This window comes from Anolis carolinensis, chromosome 6 (assembly GCF_035594765.1).
Source record: "Anolis carolinensis isolate JA03-04 chromosome 6, rAnoCar3.1.pri, whole genome shotgun sequence".
NCBI classification, from domain to species: Eukaryota; Metazoa; Chordata; class Lepidosauria; order Squamata; family Dactyloidae; genus Anolis; species Anolis carolinensis.
The window spans coordinates 69,998,310-70,025,490 of record NC_085846.1 but is presented as its reverse complement, the minus strand read 5'-3'; the positions used below and the strand labels follow the sequence as shown (position 1 = coordinate 70,025,490).

General features: G+C 40.7%; 1 protein-coding gene across 1 annotated transcript in view; it reads right to left on the bottom strand.

The window, feature by feature from the left end:
- Positions 1-21,316, bottom strand: part of mturn (maturin, neural progenitor differentiation regulator homolog) — a 29,920-nt gene extending 8,604 nt beyond the window's left edge. The window contains exon 1 of the mRNA XM_003222190.4: positions 20,744-21,316. Coding sequence (XP_003222238.1) covers positions 20,744-20,905 — 162 coding nt within the window. The 5' untranslated portion in view covers positions 20,906-21,316. The remainder of the gene's footprint in view (positions 1-20,743) is intronic.
- Between the last annotated feature and the right edge of the window lie 5,865 nt (positions 21,317-27,181).

The window sequence follows — 27,181 nt, the reverse complement described above, 5'->3', positions numbered from 1 at the left end:
GCTAATTTTTTCAAAATCCAATTATCACAGATACAGAAATTGAAAGGAAATCTTCTGAATCAGGACACAGACAGCAAAACAAACATCACATAGGCATTAACCCTTTCCTATACTATCCAAAGCTTATATATGTACCTGTTTCTACTTACACACAAATTCAACTTCGAAACAAACCTACAGAACTTATTTTGTTCACAACTTGGGGAATTCATGTATGGGCATAGGAAAGACCTGTTTCCCATGAATAATACTAAACCCAGCTTAGCTGTTCAAATTGCACCAAAGGAAGTAAAAGATTTGCCTAGAGAAGCTGGACTAACTGAAGGAAGTTGGGTTTCCTAGCATTGAAGCTGGAAGCTCTTTTCAACTGAAGTTAGAAGATTCATGTTTTCTCAAAAAGTAAGCAGATCTAGAAGGAATTAATTCCAAATTCATTTCTGAAAAGATTGCTACCTATGCCCTATTGTAATGAGATTGATAACGATAGTAAAGGTTAAGGTTTCCCCTGACGTTAAGTCCAGTCGTGACCGACTCTGGGAGTTGGTGCTCATCTCCATTACTAAGCCGAAGAGCCGGCGTTGTCCATAGACACCTCCAAGGTCATGTGGCCGGCATGACTGCATGGAGCTCTGTTACCTTCCCGCCGGAGCGGTACCTATTGATCTACTCACATTTGCATGTTTTCGAACTGCTAGGTTGGTAGGAGCTGGGGCTAGCAGCGGGCGCTCATTCCGCTCCCGGGATTTGAACCTGGGACCTTTTGGTCCACAAGCTCAGCAGCTCAGCACTTTAACACACTGTGCCATCAGGGGCCCCTTTGATAAGGATAGAAGCATGAAAATATATAGGTATAAATAGCCACTTCTTTCTTAGAGCAGATTTATATTCACTTTTGCATTGTCCATGTCAGCATTTTTATCAGAAGAATCAAGAAAGAAAACTTTATCTGAAAACTGTATGTTTCAAAGTGTTTTCATTAGGAAAAGCCACACACAAACATACATTATGAATAAGTTTAAATACTTACTTTGTAACAATGTTATTTTTCTATCTCTGAGGAGTCTCTACAAATGCAACCCTGCCACCAACAAAGTACACTACCATCTCAGTTTAGCCTGGAGTGGCACAATCCTGCAAAAGCTTTTTAACAGAAAAGGCAACTGGCTGATTCAGCTGATTGCATAAACTAGCCCTGGGAATAATTACATAAAAAGCCAAGCCAAAAATCCAAAGAGCTGGATTAGAACCATATCAAGGCATCAAACACTACACACCCATAAACTGAGATGTCAGTACCAAAGGATATGGACAAGATATCATTGCCTTGAATATTTCAAAGTAGAATAAATCAAACTAGTTATCCCTACACATCTGTGGTTTTGACTTTGGTGGACTTGATTAAAAATGTTCATTCTAGGAATTCCTAGATCTTGCAGTGGTCTATGGTCAATTCTAGATTTTGCAGTGGTCAATTCTATGGTCAACTTCCATCAAAGCTGATCATAGAATTGTGCTGGAAGACAAGAAATTCCAGATAAAAATAGTAATTTTTAATTCACATTTTTTCACTTTTATGCGGATCCTGTGCCCCTATCCTCAGTGTGAATATGGAGAGCTGAATGCACTTCTTTCGTTGGAAATAGAATACTGCTTGGGAAATAAAAATAGACAGTCTTACATGGGTAAAGATAAACCAGGATAAATGGGTGTCAACACTTAAAATATCTCAGACAACCAGCTTGAACATAAAAATAAAATCAGAGTCATATCCCAGACAAATACCAAACTAGGATAAAAACTATTTTTTTATAAGAATAGGGTTGTTTTAAATAATGATTCAGTTGGTGCACCTAATCCAGAAACAAGTCTTTGGAACCCCCTGAAACATTTGTTGTTCTCTGTCTTGTCTTTTCCTGAACCTGTAGCCCTTTCACATTACACATGTGTACTGCTATGATTCCGCTTTAACTGTTATAGCAACATCTAGTGGAATCCTAGGATTTGTAATTTAAGGAAAGGCTTTTTAGAATTCTTAGCCAGAGAGTTCTAGTACTTCCTCAAACCACAAATGCCAGAATTCATAGGATGTAGCAATGCCACTTGAAGTGTGATTGCAGTGCTATGTTCTGAAGTGTGAAAGGCTTCGAGCATCTCAACAAACATTAAGATTGTGTGTGATGGGGAGGGTGTGTGTGAGTCTTTACTCAGTGTGTTGCATAGCATAAGGGTAGTCCTTAAGTCAGAGACTGCTTTCAAATACTTGTATTTGCAGCCCTTCAAACAGAAAACTCTTCTGTGTAAAAGAGACCCCCTAGTTAGGCTACTTATACAATACAGGGGAAAGCTGCCAAATTTAAGAGAAATGACACTAGGTCTTATATTAGGTGCCTAGTGCGATTACTGTCCTTATGGTGCTGCCAGATCTAAAATTATGGATTGAATCAAGGCTTCAATCATAATTAAGGTCCCATGGATAGCAATTTAATTAATGCTATTGATTTCAATGAGCTGATTGGTTCGAGATCTGCCTATCTTTGTGACCGTGTCGTCCCCTATGAACCTATGCGATCTCTGAGATCTTCTGGGGAGGTCCTCCTCTCGCTTCCACCTTCTTCACAACTACGCCTTGTGGGGACAAGAGAGAGGGCCTTCTCGGCTGTGGCCGCCAGACTCTGGAACTCCCTCCCCAGGGAGATTAGGTTAGCTCCCTCGCTATCCTCCTTCAGGAAACAACTAAAGACTTGGATGTTTCGGTTGGCCTTTGGTGAGACAAGCATTAGATAATCAACCCCAGACAGTATTATCCAGTATTTTATTAGGTCTTTAGTTTTATTATCTATGCATTTTATCTCATCATTGTACTCTTGCATAGACGTTTCAGTTCCTCCACCTATGTAGACAACAGAATTATACTTGGTGGTTGACTAATATTATTAACTATTATAATATCCCTGTTTTATATTGTATTTTGTTTTTATCTTGTTATACTGTGAATAGTATATATGTTGTTTTTGTTTAATTATGTTGTTCGGGCTCTGCCCCATGTAAGCCGCCCCGAGTCCCCTTGGGGAGATGGTGGCGGGGTATAAATAAAGTTTTATTATTATTATTTATTAACCTCAGCATTCGTGTATTAGTATAATTGTAGTGTAAATCTGGATACAATTATTTTGGTTGATGTTACAGACCTTTTGCTCCAAGTTAGGGACAGAACTTCACCTGCTGAGATGTTTATTGTAGAAAGTGCTACAAGCGCATGGACTCTGACAAAAATAATGCAGGGCCTCAACAGCAGCTCTACCAGTTATATTCCTTCTCTTCTGTACAAATTCAGAAGCTATAACAATCCTGTTTAATCCCGAATCTGGCAGCTCTAGTTACAGCCTAAAGTATTTTCTGCTTCTCAGCGTATCCCTGGCTCGTTTATCTCCAGGAATAATGACTAAGGGATTTAAACTATATTTACAGCCATATTAATAAAGGAAAAGAGAAGAGCCAACTTATGCATGGTCAGTTTTGCCCATTTTGAGAATGTATGTACTTACGTGTTCAGGTTGCCTATCAATTTATTGTCATTCAATGATTTATCAAAGGGTTTTCTTAGGCAAAGATGGTGGTTTTGCCAGTTCTTTCCTCTAAAATATAGCCCATAGAATATACCATTTAGAATTTCAAGGCTATCAGAGCCATATAGTTGTTGAGTAGACCTCCAACTTGGCACCATACAAACATGCTAGACTACAATTTGTATCATCCCCCAGCAATCTGTCTAGGATGATGAGTACTGTAGTCTACCCCAAGTGAGAATGCCAAGATGGCATTCTGTGTGAGAAAAGACTAGAAAACCCATATTCAAATCCATTGGTTTATTTAGATCCAGTTGTACTTAAACTGACCTACCTACCAGGTCTGTTGTGAGGACAATGTGTGAGGACTATATATACTACTTTCAGCTCCTTTAGAAATCAATATATAGCATTCATACAGTAAATGTTTCATTTCCACTGACCCACAATAGGTTTGAAATAATAAATGTTGCATTCCCACATTTTGTAGAAAAGCTTTTCTAATAACAAGGCCAGGATAGTTCCCTGATAGCTCAACTGGTTCTGACCTCCTCTCATTTTTTCCTAAGAATTCTACATCTAAGTCATTCATAATTTATAAAAAAAATTACCTGCCAGAAAAATATAGTATCTATATATATAATAAAAGTGAAATCGGAGTATGTATCAGCGTTTTGATTGGCCTGGCAGAATATGTGCTCGCGTTTTGATTGGCCTGGCGGAATATGGATCAGCTTTCTGATTGGCCGGCCGGAATATGGGCCAGCTCTGATTGGCCACCACTTTCACAGGCCACTGGGATTGCTGAGGGAAAAACTACTACCAACTGGCTTTGTTCGGCCTACTTATCTCCTCAGAACTATGCTAGCTTTGGAACAGTTAACAGCTTTCGGCCTACACTTTGGTAATAAAAAACAACACTGCCACCACCACTAGGAAGGTTGGACCTGGACCAAACTTGACACACATCACCCCTACGATCCATGAACCCACTGACAACAGATGGCCCCCTTTGGCCCCTCTGCTGACATGTTTAAGGCCTTCCAGGCTGGCCCCACGCCGCTAGGCCCAAAAGGGGACGCCATCTTGCATCAGCTTTCAACTTCTTTGTAAGGCCCTACTTTCCTCAAAAGACAGCAGAGAACATTGTTATTATCGTTTTAATGATATGCTTATGAACACTTCTAGCCCCCAAAGCCCCAATCCAAGCCGCCTTTGATCATTTTGCTAACACGTTTCAGGCCTTGCAGCCTGGCTCCATTGTGCTAGGCCGCAAAAGAGGCGGCCATCTTCCCTGTTCCAAACAGAGCAGCTTTTGCCTGTGTCTCTTCTGCCACCTATTTGCAGGCCAAAGAGGCTGGCCCCGCCCTCCCAAGCCTCAAAACAGGACGCCATTTTACCTCTTCAGCTTTTCCCTGCCTCATTGGGAAACAGCAGTCCCCTTCTACAAGGTAAGACAGCACTGTTTATAACAGACTGAAGAGAACCTCATTCTTATCTTTTAAAGGATGCCTTTTCATGCTTAGGAACATTTCTAACCCACGAACCCCCAATCCAACCCCCCCTTGATCCTTCTGCCACATATTTGCAGGCCAAGGAGGCTGGCCCCGCCCTCCCAAGCCTCAAAACAGGACGCCATTTTACCTAATTTGATGTTTAATAGGCTTTTCCTTCATCCCTCCTTATTATCCAACATATTCGCTTATCCAACATTCTGCCGGCCTGTTTATGTTGGATAAGTGAGACTCTACTGTAGCACCACATCAAGTAGGAAATAAGCTACCACTTATAAAGTGGGGAGGCAAATTTAACTAATTTACGACGTTGGAATGAGGAAGTGCTGTCACAGTGGATGATGAAGCAGCTGTTCCCCCCTGTGGCCAGAATCGAACATCCCCTCAGACAACATTATTTATTTACTTATTTATTTATTAACGGTATTTATATTCCGCCCTTCTCACCCTGAAGGGGACTCAGGGCGGATCACATTATATAAATATATGGCTAACATTCAATGCCCATATATACACAGAACCGAGACATCATCCACTGTGACGGCACTTCCTCATTCCAACGTCATACATTAGTTAAATTTGCCTCCCCACTTTATAAGTGGTACCTTATTTCCTACTTGATAGATGCAACTATCTTTCGGGTTGCTAGGTCAGCAACGAGTAGGGGCTATTTTTTTTAATTGACAGGTGCTCACCCCGCCACGGGATGGCCTCGAACTCATGACCTCATGGTCAGAGTGATTACTGCAGCAAGCTGCTCACGAGCCTGCGCCACAGCATGTTGTGGATGTTGTCCATCTACAACCTTATGCATTTTATTAATGGGATAATTCATTAAAAAAAATTAAAATCCCTTTTCAAATAACCCGGGCATCGCCAGGTACCCAACCAGGTATATAGTAATAAAAGTCAGTGTTTGTGGGTATGTATGTTTGTTTGTATGTATGTATGTATGCGGCGGTGTATACTTCCGCCCTGGGATCTGACTCCCACAGACCACTGCAACCCCCCCATAAAAGATGCATCTGGAGCAGTTTGGACAAGGATGGACCGCGTATGAAGGAATTTGCAGTACCATCACCTGCTTTACAGACCACACAACCCCCACCAATGACAGACTAGGACCAAGCCTGGAACACAAACTCCCTATGACTTTCAACCCTGGAGAATTTGGTGAACAATGGAACATGGATGATAGGATCTGAAGTACCTTCACCCACATCCAGAGACTATTCCTAACCCCCTCAGTCATGTATCTGTACCAAAGATGGCACACACCCCCATGACTCTTCTTATATACTGCTGAGGTTTTTTGGAGGATTGACCACAAACGATGGGATTTCCAGTACCTTCACCCCATCCAGAAACTACTGCAAACCCCATCGGCCATAGATCTGCATCAATGGGCCCATTCATAATATCCAAAACAACTCAATGCCCACTACTAATAACCCGGGCACCGCCGGGACCCCAAGCTAGTCTGTAATAAAAAATCAGTTTCAGGACAGGTACAATGTATAAAGGCTTAAAATGAGAAAGTAAGTTACATGATTTATCAACATCGCAAAATAATGAATACTGTTTCATTCATTTATAACTGCCAGCTTCTTGTGTAACCTAATGTGATTTCATGCGTCATATGAATTGCTATTGTCATCATCCTGAGTTAATTTGAAGTTGCCACTGGCTACAGTAATGATGATCTTACTCGTACGTGGCTAACCACTGCAGTCTGTCAGTTCGGTGTCTGTATTGCACACATTGGCTGAGTCTTTTGATGTCATGGGAATGTTCCAAAACATTCCAACTATTTGAGGGCAAGCTCTCTGGAGCAGAATACTGATAAACACTGCAGATTCAGTGATGAAAAAGTATACTGCTGGGAGATAATCGCATACAGATCAGGACTGTGTGAAGCTCACTGGTTGATTTTCTCTGAGTCGGGATGTTATCACATAAAATAAACTTCATATATGCTGCCTCTATGTAATTAGAAAAAAAAATTAGGAATGACTAGTAACACAGCCTTCAATTCTCACATAGCAGGGTTATTACCAATTTATAAATTAATGGCTTGTTATCCCAATATTTTTTAAAACATCAAAAGGACAACAGCAATGTTCACACATTACAAAGGGGTGAGGAAATTGCTCATTAAAAAAGATGGCCTGTATAGAAGTACCCAATCCACCATACACTGGAGAACACTGGCCGGGAAATATCATACTAAGTGCAGCCTGACCAATCGAATGCCTCTCTAAGTACCTTCAGGATCCACTAGTATATATATGCCCTCCAAGATTTCAGATGAAATTGGGACATGTTACCAAGCAACATCAGACTATGTTTTAGTAATGAAGAAGAAGAGACAAGCTAGAAGAGGTTACAGCAGCTTGCTTTTGCCTGAGGTTACAGAGAGGATTGTGTCCCCACTGCCCGACAACTTCTTTTTGCACTCTGACCTTGGTTTACAACTATTCAAGATGAAAACAAAGGGGCAAAGTAAAACGAGAAAAGAAAAACTAAACTAAAAAGATACAATAAAATGCATTATTAGGAAAATTGAGTAGTATGCTAGTGTTTAAGATTTAAGATGGAGAATCAAGAACCCTGTCAGTTGTCATAATTCTTGATCTTGAGGAAAGAAAACTATTGAGTACAGGAAATACAGCAGTACAAAATGGACTAATTGTTAACGCTTTGTGTTTTCTTCCATGTTATTCCTGAGCAGTAAAATGCTACAGGGTTGCTCAAGCAGAATTCAGGGGCCTTTTTAGTCTTGGTGTATTCCAGGAAGAAATGGCAGCACCAAAGGCCACATTCAAGAAGACAAAGGCTTGACCATGCTCTACATCTTGCCTATCTGTGGTCTACAGACTAATCGTTTGAAAATCCAGTGATGTAGCATGTTGGAAGAAAAGGAATTTAAAAAAGAGTTTGAATGCAGTCAAAACTGAGAAGGAAATTTCCGAAAAGTCCCTATAATACAATATATTGTTTTAAAAGACCTAGATCCAGTGTTTCTCCCCAAGACAACTTACAAGAGCCTAAAATTAAGAGAATATTGTCTGATAAAAGCCCTGTGAGGCTGATTCCCTTGAATATTCAATGTTGCTGCTCCAATTGCTGTCTTTTCTAGGCCTTTTACTAACCATAAAGGAAACACTGCCACCTCCAGATCTGTTAGCTAGCAACTAGAGCCAAATGGGTCTCTATACACCAAGCCAGCTGGGACAGCCTGCAGCTTCGAACTCTTCCCAGCGATAGTGGGATGATGGCCAATGAAGTCTGCGGATACTTCTTTTCTATATAGATATAATAACTTTATTCTTATATCCCGCCCCATCTCCCCGAAGGGACTCGGGGTGGCTTACATGGGGACCAAGCCCAGTAATGCAACAATAAAATACAACAAAATAAGATACATTCAATTACAACGAATTAATACATAAAAACATATTCAAATAATAAAAGCATAAACTCAGTAACAACTGATAACCAATCCTTTTGTTTGGGCTACAAAAGGATCAGAGTTCAAAAACTGTTTTAGAACAATTCCCAGAATCCCCATCCAATCAGTGATGTTAACTAAAAAGGTTCTGCAATCCAAAAACAAAGTTTCTGAGTTCCGATAAACACTGTCATTCAGCAAAATGGGTCACTTCATTTGTACTTATGGTGCCAATAAATAACATACAAATGATACTTTCTGGCTTCAAGTCTAGAAGTTTGTGTTTCTACTGTTCCATTACTTTCAATGAGACTTACTTCCAAGTAACATGTTTAGGACTGAGGTTTCAAGCAGTAAACACTAAACAAGTTAGGAGACACTTACAATGTTTCTCCACCCGCACCATTGTCAAAGACCTTGAAACCAGGGAATTTGCAAGTCACATACATGTCATAATTGGGTCAGATATCACTTCAAAACAGTTTCACTCCAGAGATTTGTTTCTGATTTCCTAGTGAGTAAGTGAAATTCATAGGAATTTGGCATTGACATTTATTTAGCCATTCCAAAGTGACATTGGGTGGATCCAATTTGTAAAATTAATGCAATTTAACACTACTTTTAACTGCCATTGCTCAATGCTATAGAATCATGGGAGTGGTAGTTTTACAAGGTCGTTAACCCTCTCTGTGAAAGAGTGCTGGTGCCTTCCTAAACTACAACTCCCATGATTTGATAACCTTGAGCCATGGCAGTTAGTCTTGTCAAACTGCATTAGCTCAACAAAGTAGATACACCCATTGACTCAGATCTTGAAGGCACAGATCTTTAAAACATGACATTTTAAAAGTCCAGCTCCACAGTTACACAAATAGATTTTCAGTGGGTTTGAAATTAAATTGTTGTGAATGTTTTGACTAGTGTTTTCCAATCTGATGCACTCCAGTTCTTATTTGTATCTTCCTTATTCAATTATATTTGTGTATTTTGGCAATTCAACATGAGCTTTGGCATTTATTGAGGAAGATAGGTCAGGAATGGATATTATCTAGAATTCCTGTGGCTGCCTGCTAGTTTTGTACGTACAGTATTCTGTTATTCACTGCCAATGTTTCACTCACATTTTGCATTTTCTGCTATTTGCTTATTCATAATCTACTATATTTAACATTCAATGAGCAAAACACACAAAAATATCTAGTTATTTGGTAATTTTATTAGTGTGATTTATGTTCCTGTTGTTAAATTCATTCCATGTTCATCCAAGAGCTCTTTAATTTGCACTGATTTATCTTACAACTGTTATATGACACATATGTATGTTATATCAAATAAATTTGTTATAATTATTATGGTTGTGCATTCAGCATGATTTATTTATATATGTTGTGCAGTTATGTGTTCCTTACATGGTTTTGGTTTTGATTTTTCTCTGTTGTTCGTTTATGTTATTTGGGAATTGTAGCGCAACACATCTCAAGAGCATAAGGTTGTTTTAACCCTTACAAGAAATCACCCTATCCACAGAACATAACAATTTAAAAAAAAAAACAGGAGTCAAATTTATTATTATTTATTTCCAGCATTTATACCCCACCCTTTTCACCCGGGGGGGACTCAGGGCGGCTTACAACAGTTGGCAACATTTAATGCCAAGAACATAGTAATAAAACAAAAACAGTACATATCATCAATTAAAACTATAAAAATACATCATTAAAATACATTATAACAATTAAAACATATGTAAATTTTCCTCTCTTAATGGTGAGAGGCCATTAATTTAAAGAGGAAAGGTAGCCTTTTTGGCTTTGCTTTGCTTCCTTGCGCTGAAAATTTCTGAGATTTACAAAATGCAATAAAAAAGTATTGGGTAAGTTAAGATTCTTAAATTCATTATCACAATCATTATCATTTTATAAAAGTTGTAATATATACCTGACTTATTCCTAACCATTAAATGATTACCCACACAACAAGATCTGGCAGAAGATTATTAAGATAGCCTTTGGCAAAAACCAAGCAGAACATAATCTCATAACTAGACAACAAATGCCTAAAATGCCTCCCAATTTCTCTATGGACGGGTAATTCTAATAAAAGTTCAGATATGCTCCTTCATCGTTCAGTGAGTGGAACATCAAGGAATATTTTGCTTGGGTGAATCAGCCATCACATCAAACATGAGCTAGGCTTAGCTTTCACAGCATCTGGCACTGGCTCAAAACACAATTCTCATCTATGGGAGAGCAGCTCAGAAGCACCAGATACTTTCCAGATAATAGCAAACAGAACATTTTTCAATGTTTGCTTAGCATCTCTAGACTTTCTCAGTAACAAATGTATGTTTCAATGAGATTTCTGATCAAGCTATAAAGGGAGAAAGCCTAAACAGTATACGACACTTTATCCTAGATAGTAATCCGAGGTAAAACTATTTAGGATCAGGAACAAGGCTGTATCACATGCCCTTAGACCACATTCTAAGCAGGAAAAGAATGCAATAATCAAATGAGTTTGCAAAAGGTAACAAGGTGATGAGAAAAATATTGTATTGGTTACATTAATTAGCACTACAGTAGAGTCTCACTTATCCAACACTCGCTTATCCAACGTTCTGGGTTATCCAACGCATTTTTGTAGTCAATGTTTTCAATACATCATGATATTTTGGTGCTAAATTTGTAAATACAGTAATTACTACATAGTATTATTGCGTATTGAACTACTTTTTCTGTCAAATTTGTTGTTAAACATGATGTTTTGGTGCTTAATTTGTAAAATCATAATGTAATTTGATGTTTAATAGGCTTTTCCTTAATCTCTCCTTATTATCCAACATATTCGCTTATCCAACGTTCTGCTGGTCCGTTTATGTTGGATAAGTGAGACTCTCCTGTAGTTACACCTGTTTCCTTCTTTCTTATTTCCATCTGCCCCAGAGTGGTTATTCCTCACCTCACTGCCAGGCATGGGAAATACTATTTACCACTCTATAAATATCAGTTGCAGAGAAGAATTCCCCATCACTTTCGTTCTTCTACTCTAGAAGTTTGTTTAGTGGGCATTATTAACACTGCTTTGGAGACTGTTTGTCCAAACTTTTTCTATAATTCCACAGTGTAATACCTTAAACTAAACAATAAAGGTAAAATTGTTTGAGTCAAGTCCCTTCTAATAGTTACATTTTCTGACCTGTTAGAGCTTTGATAGCTGGAGGTAGGAATTTCAAAGGCAACTGATTTGCTATGCGAGTTATGGAATATGAAAGGGAAGGCACTCTTCCAATGCTCAAATGTGCCCTTTGTAGATATAGAAAATATTGCTTTCGCTTTAAGAAAATTTGGGGACGAATATTTAACAAGAATATTTGTGAATGAAGTAGCACCACTCCATACATTTTATATATATTTAAAGATGACAAGAAAGAGTTGGGATTAGTGCTTTGTTCTAGTCTATTCTACTTGAAAGGTAGTGGTCATTTACAGTGAAATATATGGGCAAAAAAGCTGAAAGTTCTATTTACATATGTCCAGGGCTATACAAAAATACATTTTAGACTACAACAGCATCATGATTTTGGAGTTATAGTTCAAAAAAGGTAACTTTTCACTCTAGAAGTATTACCAAAATATCAAGGTCTATTTCGCCACAACAGGTGAGCATTAAGGACGTAAGAGAAACTACCTTCACGTTTATCTTTCCTCACCCTGCTGTTCCTGATTTGACTTCCATTTATGACTTCAGTTAACAAGCCATGTTCCTCAAAAGTAGAAATCTCCTGTTATAGTCTTGAAAGCATCATTCACATTCATGCCACTACAGAAATAAAAATATACAACATTGCCACTGGAACAGACTGCATGCATTTGAATGGGAAACAAAGAAGAAAAGCAAAGCAAACTGCTCTTGAAAGGAAGATGATAAATGAGAGAGGTGAAAAATATGTTTATGCAAAAGGTTCTGATAAGCATCTGGGTTCTCAGAAATAAATGAGCAAATTAGTACTGAAATTGCAATATGGAAGTATTCCTGGTTGTGATTCATTTTTGATGTCAGGATGTTGGTCCATAATTTCATAAACCAGAATTTTTGATGCTCCTCTCTTTCCATTTCCCTGTTTTTTCTATTGTGTATTGACTCTAGCAAGGAAATCCTGGCTTGCAATAAGCAAACATTCTACATATTTATATCCAAACTAGCTTGTCTCTAAGGTCTAATTGTGACAATAGAATACGCTGTCTCCGAGTGTGGTGGACTTTCCTCCTCTGGAAAATAATGACTGGATGGCCATAGTTGAAAATTATGGGATTGTATATTCCTGCATGAGAGGGGGTTGGACAAGAAAGCCCTTGTTGTCTTTTCCAACTCTATGATTTATCACGCTAGGAAATAAGTCAGGTTCTACCTCTACTTTCGTAAACAACACTGAAACTGAATTCAGGAATTTTGTATGAATGGGAAAAAGTATCTGTGCAGAAGCTGGAAGAGGGAAAGGAAGGAAAGCGTAGACAGCTACATCTCTTGTTCAGTTTCATAAACCATGAGGAGGGGGATATCTGAATGTGACTTGTAAGAAGTCATTCAACGACTTCTGAATGTGGCTAGTGAACAGGAAATCACCTGTATAATGATGATTCCCAGATAGGATGAAAATATTTAAGCAGGTGCTCGTGATAAAAGCAGCCTTTTGAATACTCACAGAATCATTCACAGGATTAACACAAAACATACAAAGCTCTAGAGAAGCAAGATAGCTTTGTTTGACTTTGGCGTGTTTTAAAAAGGAAGCAGTGAAGCACAGGCCTTCAAATCTAGGTCTTTCAGAAGAAATCCATGAAGCAGCCCTTATATTAATATAATCAAATGGGAGCCTACAGCTAAACTATTCCTAAGTCAGCCAGGGAAAAAATGTCTCAGTTGGGTGTTTTTGTTTTCGTTTTCAGTCTTGTTGCCAAAAAAAGCAGTGGGCAAAGCTGGCTTTTCTCCATTCTCACCAGAGCTTTGAAAGGTTCTGGAAGCATGTGTCCAAGAAAGAAAGAAATAATATAAAGTATCATAAATACAAACACACACACACACACACACAAACACTCTGGAAAAGATACCACAATCACCCAGCTGGTATAGACTGTGGTGATGTTGGTTGGTGGAATTCTGGAAGTTGTGTTTCCAAAAAATAATTTTTCCAAATTCTACCTCTCAAAGTAAAGAAAATATGCAATTGCCTTAGAGCAGGAAGCCAAGAGTGGAAGCCAGCAGGACTGGGGATGGGTGAAATCCAGCCCTTTGTGAGGAAAACAAGGAAGTTTGGTAGGAAAATCATCCTCTAAAGTAGTGAGTCGCAAACTCTATTCCTCCTGGTATTCTGGACTTCAGTTCTCAGAATCTTTGACTCTTGTGGCTGAGGCTATTAGGAGATGAATTTGAAAACACCTAGGAACAGAGTTTGGGAATCACTGCCTTAGAAGATAGATTTCCTGCCAAACTCTCTTGGTTATTTCCAGAATAGGCGGATTTCACCCCTTTACCCCATTCTCCTCCCCAGTAACATAGGCTCTTACTCTGGGATTGCATAAAACAGTGGTTCTCAACCTGTGGGTCCCCATATGTTTTGGCCTTCAACTCCCAGAAATCCTAACAGCTGGGATTTCTGGGAGCTGTAGACCAAAACACCTGGGGACCCAGAGGATGAGAACCACTGCCATAGAAAACTTTAATGGGCCCCACCCTTTTCAATGAAGCTGTCCTTCCCCTGGCACTTCTAGGTACCTCAATATTCAATGTCAAGAACTTGCAACATTAGTTGAGTGCAAGGTCTTTGTTCTATTAGACATCAGTAAAAGTTTACTAGTTCCACAGACTGAACTTTACAACGTATTACCCATTAGATACGGTCCCAGTATGATAGAACTACTGGTGTAGTAACATTTTAAGGTTCTGCACCATTACCCTGCAAAAGCTGTGGCATTATTAAAATACTGTCCTAGGAATTTTTAAAAATATACTGGTAATTCCTAATTCCAAATATAAGTCACGTACCTTTAGGGATTTAGTAGAGGTCTAAAAACTGGGCTAGGATAATTGGTAAGGCTTCAAATTAAACTAAAAAGCAAAGAGCAAGATATGACAGGAATCTTCTATTGTTTTAAAGTTTCTTATTTCAATTATACTTGATTATCACAAAATAACCCAATGAGGTAAAAAGAGATAACGAACAGCCTCTTTCTCATAATCATCCAGAGGCCTACCCTGTAGAAGCCCTTGCCAGCAATGCTAAGCAATCCAGAACTATCTGGAAAGCTGCATTTTGCATTTTAGCAGAAATGGACAACTTGTGGCTTTCCAGGTGTTGTTGAGTTCAAAATTCTTCAAGCCTGGGCAGCAGACCCTATAATTAATGCTAATAGGAGTGACAATTCACTTCTTGATAAGTCACAGGTTTCTTCCTCCTGCACTATATCCTATCTAATCTTTTTTTTTTAAACGAATTCTGTGTATTCACTGACTACTTTTCTTCAATCTGGTACTCTCCAGGTGTTCTTGTTCAAGCTTGCTGGACAATATATGTAGTCCAGAATTTCTGAGGGATACATCAATGAAAATTACTGGTATAGCTATTTTCCACTTTTACGGGTGGTTGGGGGCACAGAACCCTTGCAAAAGTGGGAACACCACAAATATAGGCCTGCTAACTTTTTAACCCAAGAGAACACTTATTTGGGCATGTCTAGGTATTCCAGCCAATTCTATGGTCAATTTCTGGTGGAAATTGAGTATTGTACCATGCAGGCGGGCCTAGAAATGCCTAGAGATAATGTATCTGTGGGGATACATTTTTGAACTCACTGGTGAAATTGGAAACTGGAGATATTAGTAAACCCTGTAGAACAGTGTTTCTCAACCTGGGGTTCTCAGTTTTTGGCCTTCAACTCCCAGAAATCCTAAGAGCTGGTAAACTGGGATTTCTGTGAGTTGTAGGCCAAAAACATCTGGGGACCCAGGTTGAGAACCACTGATGTAGAAATTAACAACTGTCTGGTTACCATAAAGTCATGCTAGAGAACCTAGAAAATTCCTAGAAATGACATGTTCTATTGAATGGGTGAAACCACAGGTACTGGTCCTGCAGGTACAAGAGTCATACTATATATTGCAGTGATCAGAGTGTCAGACTACGACTGGGAAGAGACTCTAATTCACCAGGTGGTCTTGGGCCATATGAAAGGGCTGATGGAAGTATAAAAGTGAATAAAGGAGTTATGCACAGTGTTTTGAGCTCTTTGGAGGACAGGTGGGATGTGTGTATTAATGAATCTCACATATAAATAGGGAAGATGCACAAAATGGGGAAAGTTTTATTGTGTCAACACTGTACCTTGCTGCTTACGGGCTGGCCACTTTTGCACAAACTGGGAATCCAGGCATCTTAATGCTCCTGGAATGTGACAATTAATGCTTATCCTGCCAAAAACTCAGGTGTCACATGAAAATGTACTTTGTTAATGACATTGAAGTGATCCACCTCAAGCTAGTGGGATAATATCAGTTCAAGGCAGAGATTTTAGACTGGGATCTGCAAAATGAAGTCCTCCAGCATGTCCTGGACTACCACTCCCAGCATTCCTCACCAGACCTCACTACCTCTGAGGATGCCTGTGATCCCAGCCATGAAAGCCTTCGACAACACATTCCTCACCATTGTTTATACTAGGTAATACTGCTGAGAGCAGATCTACAAAACCTGGAGAGCCACATCCCTGTTTTAGGCTAAACTATATGACTGATCATTTCTTCTTGGCTGCCATTAAAATGTCAAAGGGAATGGAGGGAACTTAACTTTTGTGAGTATCATAAGGAGGCCCTTAATCTAGGTTCTTATTTCTACAGCAGGTCTACCGTACTCCAACTTTTAAAACCTGCATTCAAATTTTGGATGGGTCAGTTTAATTTGACAAAGCAAACACTGGTTTTTATTTCTATTATATTTACTTATGAGAGAAGGCTGTTAATCTAGCAGTCCAGAAAGTACTGGGGGTGCTAAGTGCCAGCTGTTAGGGAAAGCATATGAAGCCACCACCTGCTTCGATTATGATGTAACTAAGAAGCAAAGGGCAGAAAGAGGAAGCCCTTATGTCACAGAGAGTAACCATGATAAGATGCATTGTGTTTTCTGCCAATCAAACTATGAGAAAGGTAAATGGAATATGAGGAGGAAGCTTCTAAAGTAGAGAAAGATTTGATCACCCTGACTCCATTTTATTCCATTCTTGGTCTCCTGGGAAAGTTGTAAAATCCCACCTTAACCTCAGAAGAGTGGATGAGTGAGGTGCTTTCAGTCCACTTCAGGATGCAAATATGCCATTGGCAATAGCAAAACTCACTGCTATAGGAAGGGGGAGATATAAAATCACAACACACTATTTGGTACCTGCTTTTGCAGAGAGATAAACAGATTCTGAGAAGAGGTTTTGAAAAGCTTTCCTCGACCTGTGGTTCACGCTATGACCACCTTCTTCTTCATCATTATCACATTTGCTCCTTTCACTGGCATTTTATATTCAGGTTAGCCTTCCCGGTAGCAAGACCAGGAAGTAGACTCCATTTTGCAGTTTTGAGAATTATTGGAAATGATTATAATATTAGGAAGTGGATTTTCTGTGTCATGATAGAAACGCCAGTCTGCTCCCTCCCTGCAAAATCACTGCTCCAGTTTTGTTGTCCTTAAACTTGCAGAGAGCCATGAGTGAGAGAGTTAACCTTCTCCATCGCTCCCTCCTTGCACAAATACAAAGCAACAACATGTATCCCTCCAGCTTTTGGGAAGCATGAAAAAAGGCATCTTTTGTTTCCTCTGGGTGTGCGGATGGGAAGGACAGCCTCCTGCTCAACATTTTCAAAATAAGGCAGCCTACAGCCTCATTCACTTTGGGGGCCTCCATTATGCTCCCCAGCAGCAGGCCTGGACAATACAACAGCCGTCAAGCTGAATGCAGTGCACCAGGTGGCCCCCAAAATGCCGGCTTTGCTCCTTTGCATACTTAGCGGGTTTCCAATAGCTGTATTTGGCCCAGCAGGTCATCAGTTGTGGGGTCTGCTCTACCTCAAGATGACATTCGATCCAGTCTGAAATGAGAGCTGTCACATTGCCTCTTTCTGTTAGGTGAGGATGTGGCACTTTGCATGAGCCCAGAGATGCTTCCTTGGTTCTTGGCAAGTCCCAGACAAGCTCAGACAAAGTCAGGAGGACAGCTGAGTGTTTATCAGAGGGAAGGATGCTCCTCTGTGCAGGTCCTTAGCAAATAAACAAGCTGTTTCATTTAGGTGCAAATTAAGGGAATCCAGGGAAGGGGAAATTGGGAGGGGGGGGAAATCTCTCACTAAGGCAAAATATTGTTAAATTGCCACCTCAGACAGTGAGGAATGCAAGGAAGGCAAACATGACACTATGTGCATGCATTTGACCATTTTATCTTCCTCCTACCCTCTTTTCATGTGATTTCAATGTTTATATTAGGTGTTTTTAATTCTATGTCTTCACATCTAAATGTTGATTATATCTTATGGTCTTACTGATTTTAATGCATAGTTATATGTTTTTTGTTTAGATTTTGTTTTGGTTTTATATGAATGTTAGACATTGAATTTTGCCATTATTATGTTGCAAACCAATTTGAGTCTCCCCTGGGGTGAGAAAAGCAGTATATAAATACAATAAAGTAAAGGTAAAGGATTTTCCTTGACATTAAATTGTGTCCAACTCTGGGGGTTGGTGCTCATCTCCATTTCTAAGCCTAAGAGCTGACGTTGTCCGTAGACACCTCCAAGGCAAGGAGCGTCGTTACCTTCCTGCCAGAGCAGTATCTATTGATCTACTCACATTTACATGTTTTTGAACTGCTGGGGTGGCAGAAGCTGGAGCTAACAGCAGGTGCTCACCCCGCTTCCCCAGATTCGAACCCCCGACCTTTCGGTCAATAAGTTCAGCAGCTCAGCGGTTCAGTGCGCCACCAGGGGCTCCATAAATACAATAAATAAATACATTTTCCCCTGTCACTAAAGCAGAGCTAGGCTCTTTAAGGGGTGAGGGAAAACTTATTTGAGGAAAGGATGCTCCTGAAGGCAGAACCTTACCATGTAAACAAGATGCAAATTAAGGAAAGATGGGGGGGGGGGGGGGGTGTATGGTGAGAGAAAAAAATCACTTGTTCTGTGGCAAAGGGTTGGTGTTTAGGCTGCTATTCCAGGCCGCAAGAAACACACACAACACAGGAGACAGTAGAGTCTTGCTTATCCAATGTAAATGGGCCAGCAGAATGTTGGATAAGCGAATATGTTGGATAATAAGGAGAAATTAAGGAAAAGCCTATTAAACATTAAATTAGGTTATGATTTTACAAATTACGTACCAAAACATCATGTTTTACGACAAATTTGACAGAAAAAGCAGTTCAATACGCAGTAATGTTATGTTGTAATTACTGTATTTACGAATTTAGCACCAAAATATCACGATATATGGAAAACATTGACTACAAAAATGGCTTGGATAATCCAGAAACTTGGATAAGCGAGGCTTGGATAAGTAAGACTCTACTGTACATGCATTTGACCACTTTGCCTTCCTGCCCTCTCTCTCTCTCTCTCTCTGGGACCAAAGCAGAGTGAGGGAAGAGTTAGCGCCCCAGATGTTTTTGGCCTTCAACTCCCAGAAATCAAAATACAGTAGAGAATTACTTATCCAACATAAACGGGCCGGCAGAACGTTGGATAAGCAAATACGTTGGATAACAAGGAGAGATTAAGGAGAAACCTATTAAATATCAAATTAGGTTATGATTTTACAAATTAAGCACCAAAACATTATGTTATACAACAAATTTGACAGAAGTAGTTCTATACACAGTAATGCTATGAAGTAATTACTGTATTTACGAATTTAGCACCAAAATATCACGATATATGGAAAACATTGACTACAAAAATGGCTTGGATAATCCAGAAACTTGGATAAGCGAGGCTTGGATAAGTGAGACTCTACTGTACATGCATTTGACCACTTCGCCTTCCTGCCCTCACTCTCTCTCTCTCTGGGACCAAAGCAGGGTGAGGGAAGAGTTCGCGCCCCAGATGTTTTTGGCCTTCAATTCCCAGAAATCCTAATAGCTGGTAAACTAGCTGGGATTTCTGGGAGGCCAAAAACATCTGGGGACCCTAGGTTGAGAACCACTGGTTTGAGGATCCACGGCTTTGGCTCCATGTACACCAAGCATGGGCTTAAGTGACTGAGGTGAAAAAGGAAGGGGACTGAGGCTGTCAAAGGCTTTCAAGGCCGGGATCACAGGGTTGTTGTATGTCTTTCGGGCTGTGTGGCCATGTTCCAGAAGTATTCTCTCCTGAAGTTTCGCCCACATCTATGGCAGGCATATGGCCAGGATCACAGGGTTGTTGTATGTCTTTCGGACTGTGTGGCCATGTTCCAGAAGTATTCTCTCCTGACGTTTCGCCCACATCTATGGCAGGCATATGGCCGGGATCACAGGGTTGTTGCACGTCTTTCGGTCTGTGTGGCCATGTTCCAGAAGTATTCTCTCCTGACGTTTGGCCCACATCTATGGCAGGCATATGGCGGGGATCACAGGGTTGTTGTAAGTCTTTCGGGCTGTGTGGCCATGTTCCAGAAGTATTCTCTCCTGACGTTTTGCCCACATCTACGGCAGGCATCCTCAGAGGTTGTGGGCCTGAGGCTGTTAGGAATTCTGGGAGTCGAAGTCCAAAACACCCGGAGGGCCCAAGTTTGCCCATGCCTCATAAACACCGCCATATAATGCAGCTTGAATCTGAATTACATGGTCAGCGTAGACTGAGACACTGCAGGTCAATGCAGTTCAACTGCATTGTGGCAATGGAGGTGGGGACTTTGAGTCTCTGAGAGAGGAATTGTGATAGATAAATAGATGATGGTGATAGCAGCAGGGGGAAAGGATCTGGAAGGTGAAAGGGAATGGAGGGGGTGCGTTCAAGCCCTATTTGTCGCCATAGAGGCGAAAGAGTGAGGGAAAGAGCTCCCCTCTGAGAGAGAAGGCGGGAGGGACGGAGAGGAGAAGGGATGGAGAGAAGGGATGGAGAGAAGGCCTGCCTTAAAGCCTGGAGGCCACAATGGGTAACCGCAACCCCCCTTCCCTATTCCACCCCATTTCCCGGGGACTCACGAAATTCTCCCCGCAGCCGTTGTCCGGGCAGAGGACGTAGAAGGAGACGCCCGGGTCGGCGTAGAAGTCCATCCTCCGCTCCGTCTCTTCGGTGGCGATGAGCTCGAAGGGGTTGCCCGAGCACCATTTCTCCGCAACGTCCGCCAGCTGCTGGAAATCCATCCTCGCTCAGCCCGGCGGCCGCCTTTTAGCCGCCGCCTCCTCCTCCCTCTCCCGCCTCCGCCTCCTCTGGCTGCGTGACTGTCTCCCCTCCGAGGCGGCCCTTCCTTCCTTCCGTGGAGGAGGAGGAGGAGGAGGGAAAGCGGGAAGGGGTTAATGGGGGCTATGCTTCCCTCTCTCGCTCTCCTCCTTCGGCCTCCTCGCCTGCCTCAACCCCTGGGCTGTACTGTTTACATGCCGTGTTTGGAGGCGGGCGGGCCTCGCCTTCCTCTTCCTCCTCCTCCTTCAGCCTTCCCCCACCTCGAGGTTCACTGAGGCGGGGAGAAAGAGGGTCACTCCTCGGCGGATTTGGCCGGATCCTGCTGGATTCCAGGAGATCCACCCACTCCGGAAAAACAGGACATATCCCATAAAACCCAGCTTCCACTCGTTCCCTCAGACCCCGCCACCTGCTGCAAAAGGGCCTGTCTCTCCCACCCTTCGCCCTCAAAACCTCTTTCCCGCCCTCGTTAGATGAGGGCAAGCTCAAGGAAATTTCCTCACAGGAAAAGAAGGAAATCATTTTCCCGCCCTCACTGTATGAGGGGAAATTCAAGGAAATTTCCTCACAGGAAAAGAAGGAAATCATTTCCCCGCCCTCACTGTATGAGGGGAAACTCAAGGAAATTTCCTCACAGGAAAAGAAGGAAATCATTTCCCCGCCCTCACTGTATGAGGGGAAGCTCAAGGAAATTTCCTCACAGGAAAAGAAGGAAATTATTTCCCCGCCCTCACTGTATGAGGGGAAGCTCAAGGAATTCCCTCACAGGAAAAGAAGGAAATCATTTCCCTGCCCTCACTCTATTAGGGGAAGCTCAAGGAAATTTCCTCACAGGAAAAGAAGGAAATCATTTCACCGCCCTCACTGTATGAGGGGAAACTCAAGGAAATTTCCTCACAGGAAAAGAAGGAAATCATTTCCCTGCCCTCACTCTATGCGGGGAAGCTCAAGGAATTCCCTCACAGGAAAAGAAGGAAATCATTTCCTTGCCCTCACTCTATTAGGGGAAGCTCAAGGAAATTTCCTCACAGGAGAAGAAGGAAATCATTTCCCTGCCCTCACTGTATGAGGGGAAACTCAAGGAAATTTCCTCATAGAAAAGGAAGGAAATTTTTCACCCTCATTATATGAGGGGAAACCCTTGGAAATTTCTTTAGGAAAGAAAGGAAATCTCTCTCTTCCCTCCCACTATATGAGGAAGAACTCAAGGAAATTTCCTCACAGGAAAGAAAAAAATCTCTTTCCCCTCCTCACTATATGAGGAAGAACTCAAGGAAATTTCCTCACAGGAAAAGAAGGAAATCATTTCCCCACCCACACTGTATGAGGAAGAACTCAAGGAAATTTCCTCATAGAAAAGGAAGGAAATTTTTCACCCTCATTTATATGAAGGGAAACCCTTGGAAATTTCTTTAGGAAAGAAAGGAAATCTCTCTCTCCCCTCTCACTATATGAGGAAGAACTCAAGGAAATTTCCTCACAGGAAAGAAAGGAAACCTCTCTCCCCTCCCACTATATGAGGAAGAACTCAAGGAAATTTCCTCACAGGAAAGAGGAAATCTCTCTTCCCTCCTCACTATATGAGGAAGAACTCAAGGAAATTTCCTCACAGGAAAAGAAGGAAATCCTTTCCCCGCCCTCACTGTATGAGGGGAAACTCACGGAAATTTCTTCATAGAAAAGTAAGGAAATTTTTCACCCTCATTATATGAGGGGAAACCCTAGGAAATTTCTTTAGGAAAGAAAGGAAATCTCTCTCTCTCCTCTCACTATATTAGGAAGAACTCAAGGAAATTTCCTCACAGGAAAGAAAGGAAATCTCTCTCTGCCCTCCCACTATATGAAGAGGAACTCAAGGAAATTTCCTCACAGGAAAGAAATGAAATCTCTCTTCCCTCCCACTATATGAGGAAGAACTCAAGGAAATTTCCTCACATGAAAGAAAGGAAATCTCTCTCCCCTCCCACTATATGAGGAAGAACTCAAGGAAATTTCCTCACAGGAAAGAAAGGAAATCTCTCTCTCCACTCCCACTATATGAGGAAGAACTCAAGGAAATTTCCTCACAGGAAAGAAAGGAAATCTCTGTCCTGCCCTCACTATATGAGGGGAAACTTAAGGAAATTTCTTCAGGCTTCATTATATGAGGAATGACTCCCGTCCCACCCCCAATATGACGGGGAAATTCCCCCATAGGAAAATAAGGCAATCTCTCTCCCATCCTCATTATAGGAGGGGAAACTGAAGGAAATTTCCTCATGGAAATGGAAGGAAATCTCCTCATGGGAAAGAATGTGCATCTCTCTTCTGCCTTCTCTATATGGGAAGAAACTCAAAGAAATTTCCTCAGAGGAAAGAAGTGATATCTGTCTCTCATCTTCACTATTTGAAGATAAACTCAAGGAAATTTCCTCACAGGAAAAGAAAGATATCTCTCTCCTGCCCTCCCCAGATGAAGAGAAGGAATTTTTTCCTTATGAAGTGGTTGGAAAGGAGGCCCTTTTGCAGCAGCTGGCTGTGGCTGAGGAGAAACAACCAAAAGGTGATGGCTGGCAGCTAAACCCAGCTCCTCCATTCTGCTCGGTCTTGACATTTTATTTTATTTGTTATATTTTTTTGGCATTGAGTTTAAGTCACCACTTCTTTAGTCAAATGCCTTTGTCTCCATCTAAATAGAATTACATGAAATTATAGGGCAGGGCCCAGAGAATCGAGTGCACATTTAGTATTTTGGATCCTGCCAAGGCTAACCAAGTCTGTGACAATTTTAGGTGATCAAATTACACTCAGGCTGTGGGTCTTGGCATGAATGCATCATGTTTGGAGGTGGAGAGTTGTTTGTTTTTGTTTTAAGCCAGATGTTGATATGTTCTTCCACAGCTGTCTCAGCTGGATCTGCAATGCTAAATAATGCATTATATGGTCAGTGTAGACCCAAGTAATGCAGTATACATCTAAACTGATTATATAATTCAGTTCAAACTACATTATTTGGCAGTGTAGATCCAGCCTCAGGCTATAGGTATGAATGCAGGAGTTTTTAAAGCCAAATGTAGATGAGTTATTCTCCAAGTAACTCTGGCTGTGGGTCATGGTATGAATGCATCTTGGTTTTTTAAAAATCAAGCTTAGATGTATTCTTCTGCAATTATCTCACAAACTGCAGATTATTATTATTATTATTATTATTATTATTATTATTATTATTATTATTATTATTATTATTATTACAAAGGCTGGGTGGCTCTCTGTTGGGGGTGCTTTGATTGTGCTTTTACTGCATGGCAGAAGGGGGTTGGATTGGATGCCCGCTGGGGTCTTCCACTGAAATATTATTACATTTATGTTGGTCAAAATGTTTGCTCATGCCTGATATATATATATATGGTAAAGGTTTCCCCTGACATTAAGTCCAGTCATGTCTGACTCTGGGGTTTGGTGCTCATCTCCATTTCTAAGCCGAAGAGCTGGCGTTGTCTGTAGACACCTCCAAGGTCATGTGGCTGGCATGACTGCATGGAGCACTGTTACCTTCCCGCTGGAGCGGTACCTATTGATCTACTCACGTTGGCATGTTTTCGAACTGCTAGGTTGGCAGGAGGATATTATAACAAAATAATATATAATTTTTTCATCGGGCTCCACAATAAACTCTTGTTTCAAATAAGGCTCTGTGGCTGAAAAAGTTTGAGAACTCCTGAGCTAGATTATATAGCAATGAAGATCCCGCTTTAGCCTCCTAGATCCTAGTTTTGCCTTAGGATCACCATAAGTATAAAACTACTTGAATGCACAAAACAATTTAGAAATCTATCCCATTCACATTTGCTTCAGGATGTCCATCTCTTTCTGTTACCAGGATTGCCTTGCCTTTAGGCAGAGTGAGAACTATCTCAAAAAGACACAGCATTTTTAAAAATTTTACAGGGGTTCCTCACTACGTCAAAATATTCTGGAACATTCTGTGTGCAGACTATCTTGATGGGGTTTTGTATGTGTGTGTGTGTGTGTGAATTGTTACCAGTTTAGTTATTTGAACGAGGCATGATGGGATCAAACTTCTCAACACTCATATGCAAATGGAAGTTATTTACAAAGTATTGCTATTTCTCAGGTGGGTTTTTCTTTTAATATATTTTCATCATTCCTCTAAATGCATTGATTGCACAGAGCGTTGGAGCTTTAAAAATATGCACATTACTTTCTTGTTTTTCTTTTCAGCTATGCAAATTACTTGAAAAGTATTCCCATTCCTCTTCTTGACATGTAGAATGAGCCTGATGTTCAGTTTTTTTTTCAGGGGCAAATCTGATTCAAACCTATTTTAATAGACTAAATACAGCACTTGGGCAAGATACTTTTTTGGATTGATTTGGATGGGCTGTCCATACTGGTTGAGGAACTCTGAAAGTGTTAGTCCAAAAAGTAAATTGTGCCATGCTACCACAAAGAACAACTATTTTTTAAAGAGGAGTTTCATAGTCATAAATGGAGTGAAGCACCTATTTCAGGCAGCATATGCTGGGATACTGAGAACAAATGGGAGCATCGGAAGACCTCTATGCCACACAATCCACATTACATTCACTAAGCTACTTTGCTCCTCTCAAATGAAGAACATGGTTCCCTTTATTAGTCTTCAGGCAAGATCCAGCTATTCTGAATTTGCTCACCTTCTGTACGTGTGGTGTGGTTGGGAAACAGAGAGGACCCATCTTTTTCTTCAACAATTCACTGACCATAGATGGTTTTCTTAGCTATCATTCTTTGTGCTGAGTCTAAGAGTGCATCTACACTGAGCAATTGATGCAATTTGACACTTCTTTAACTGCCATTGATGAATGCTCTAGAACTGTAGAATTATAGTTTTACTGTCTTTATTCTTCTCTGCCAAAGAGTGCTGGTGCCTCATTAAGCAGTAACTCCCATGATTCCATAGGATTGAGCCATGGAAATTAAAGTAGTGTCAAACTGTATTAATTCTACAATGTGAATCCATTCTAACAATGCACAGAATAACAGACCTTGAAAAATATATTTTTGACAACTCAGAATTCCTCAAATTGCATGAACTTCAGTGCAGACGGAGGGACTGTGTTATTGTCCAAATACACTTTCCTAAATTCTGGTTAGTTTTCTAACCAGAAATGTTGTCCAATTCAGTTACTGGGTTTCTCAAAGTACATTTGTACTTTGGGTTGGTATTACCTGAGCATAGCCTTTGCCAACATGATATCCTCCAGATTTCCTCTCCAACTGACTGGCCACTGATCATAAATGATGGGAAGTGTAATTAAACATCTGGCACCATATTGGAAGAAGAGATACCTTGGCATGTTTTCTAATGTTTCTTTTGTTCTAGGAAAAGCAGTTTGAGCAGGATACGCATAGCATCTAAGAGTGAGGCCTCAAGAGTCGTTGGCTTGTATACTTATCTTTATGAAAGTTCTGTGATCTCCTTTACTATAATTTGATCAAAATACTTGTCTTTTTGCATGCAGTATGGAAAGTGTAGTAAATTGACACATGCCTTCCTGGCTACCAAGTCATAATGTCCTAGTTCTAAAATGTATAACACCTCTTGAGTGCAGGCACCAAAACTACTTGAGACTGTGGGAAAAAAATGAATGAAGTCCTTCTTGTGGAACTCTGTGATGCTTCTAGGGATTATTTGGCTCTCTTTGTTTTACATGAGCTTTCTTAGCAGTCTACCCCTTGTAATCTGGTTCATAAGACCTATTTCTAAGACCAAAGGCTCTCTCTTTTCCCTTTGATTCAAGCCACATCTTTGATTTTTACTCTACCTTGTGAAATGGTCATTACTGCATTTTGTCCCATCATTTAGTGTTGTTATTGCAATAAAAACCCTTGCTTGTTGCAAGGGGTGTGTAAGGAGGAATTCTATTTGTGATCTGCAGTTTTTTAGTGGAACAGTGTGGACTTGGGAATCCTACCCTTCCAGATTCATAGAATAAGTGTCTTGCCATGGGCAAACACTCTGTTTCATGCTGTGGATTTTAGGCTCACTGTATCCCCCCCCCCCCCCCCCCAAAAGTGAGGTCCTTTCCAACCTCCTCACTCGCTTTGAGTCTACAGCTTCCTTTTTTCCTTAAACGACTATGAATCTATCAATTCTTCTTACATGGTAAATATGATGCCAGAAAACTCAAAGAAACACCTTCTACGCCACACCTGCTGCTTGCCCTACTCCATATTTTGTGAAGCACACTTCCTTGACC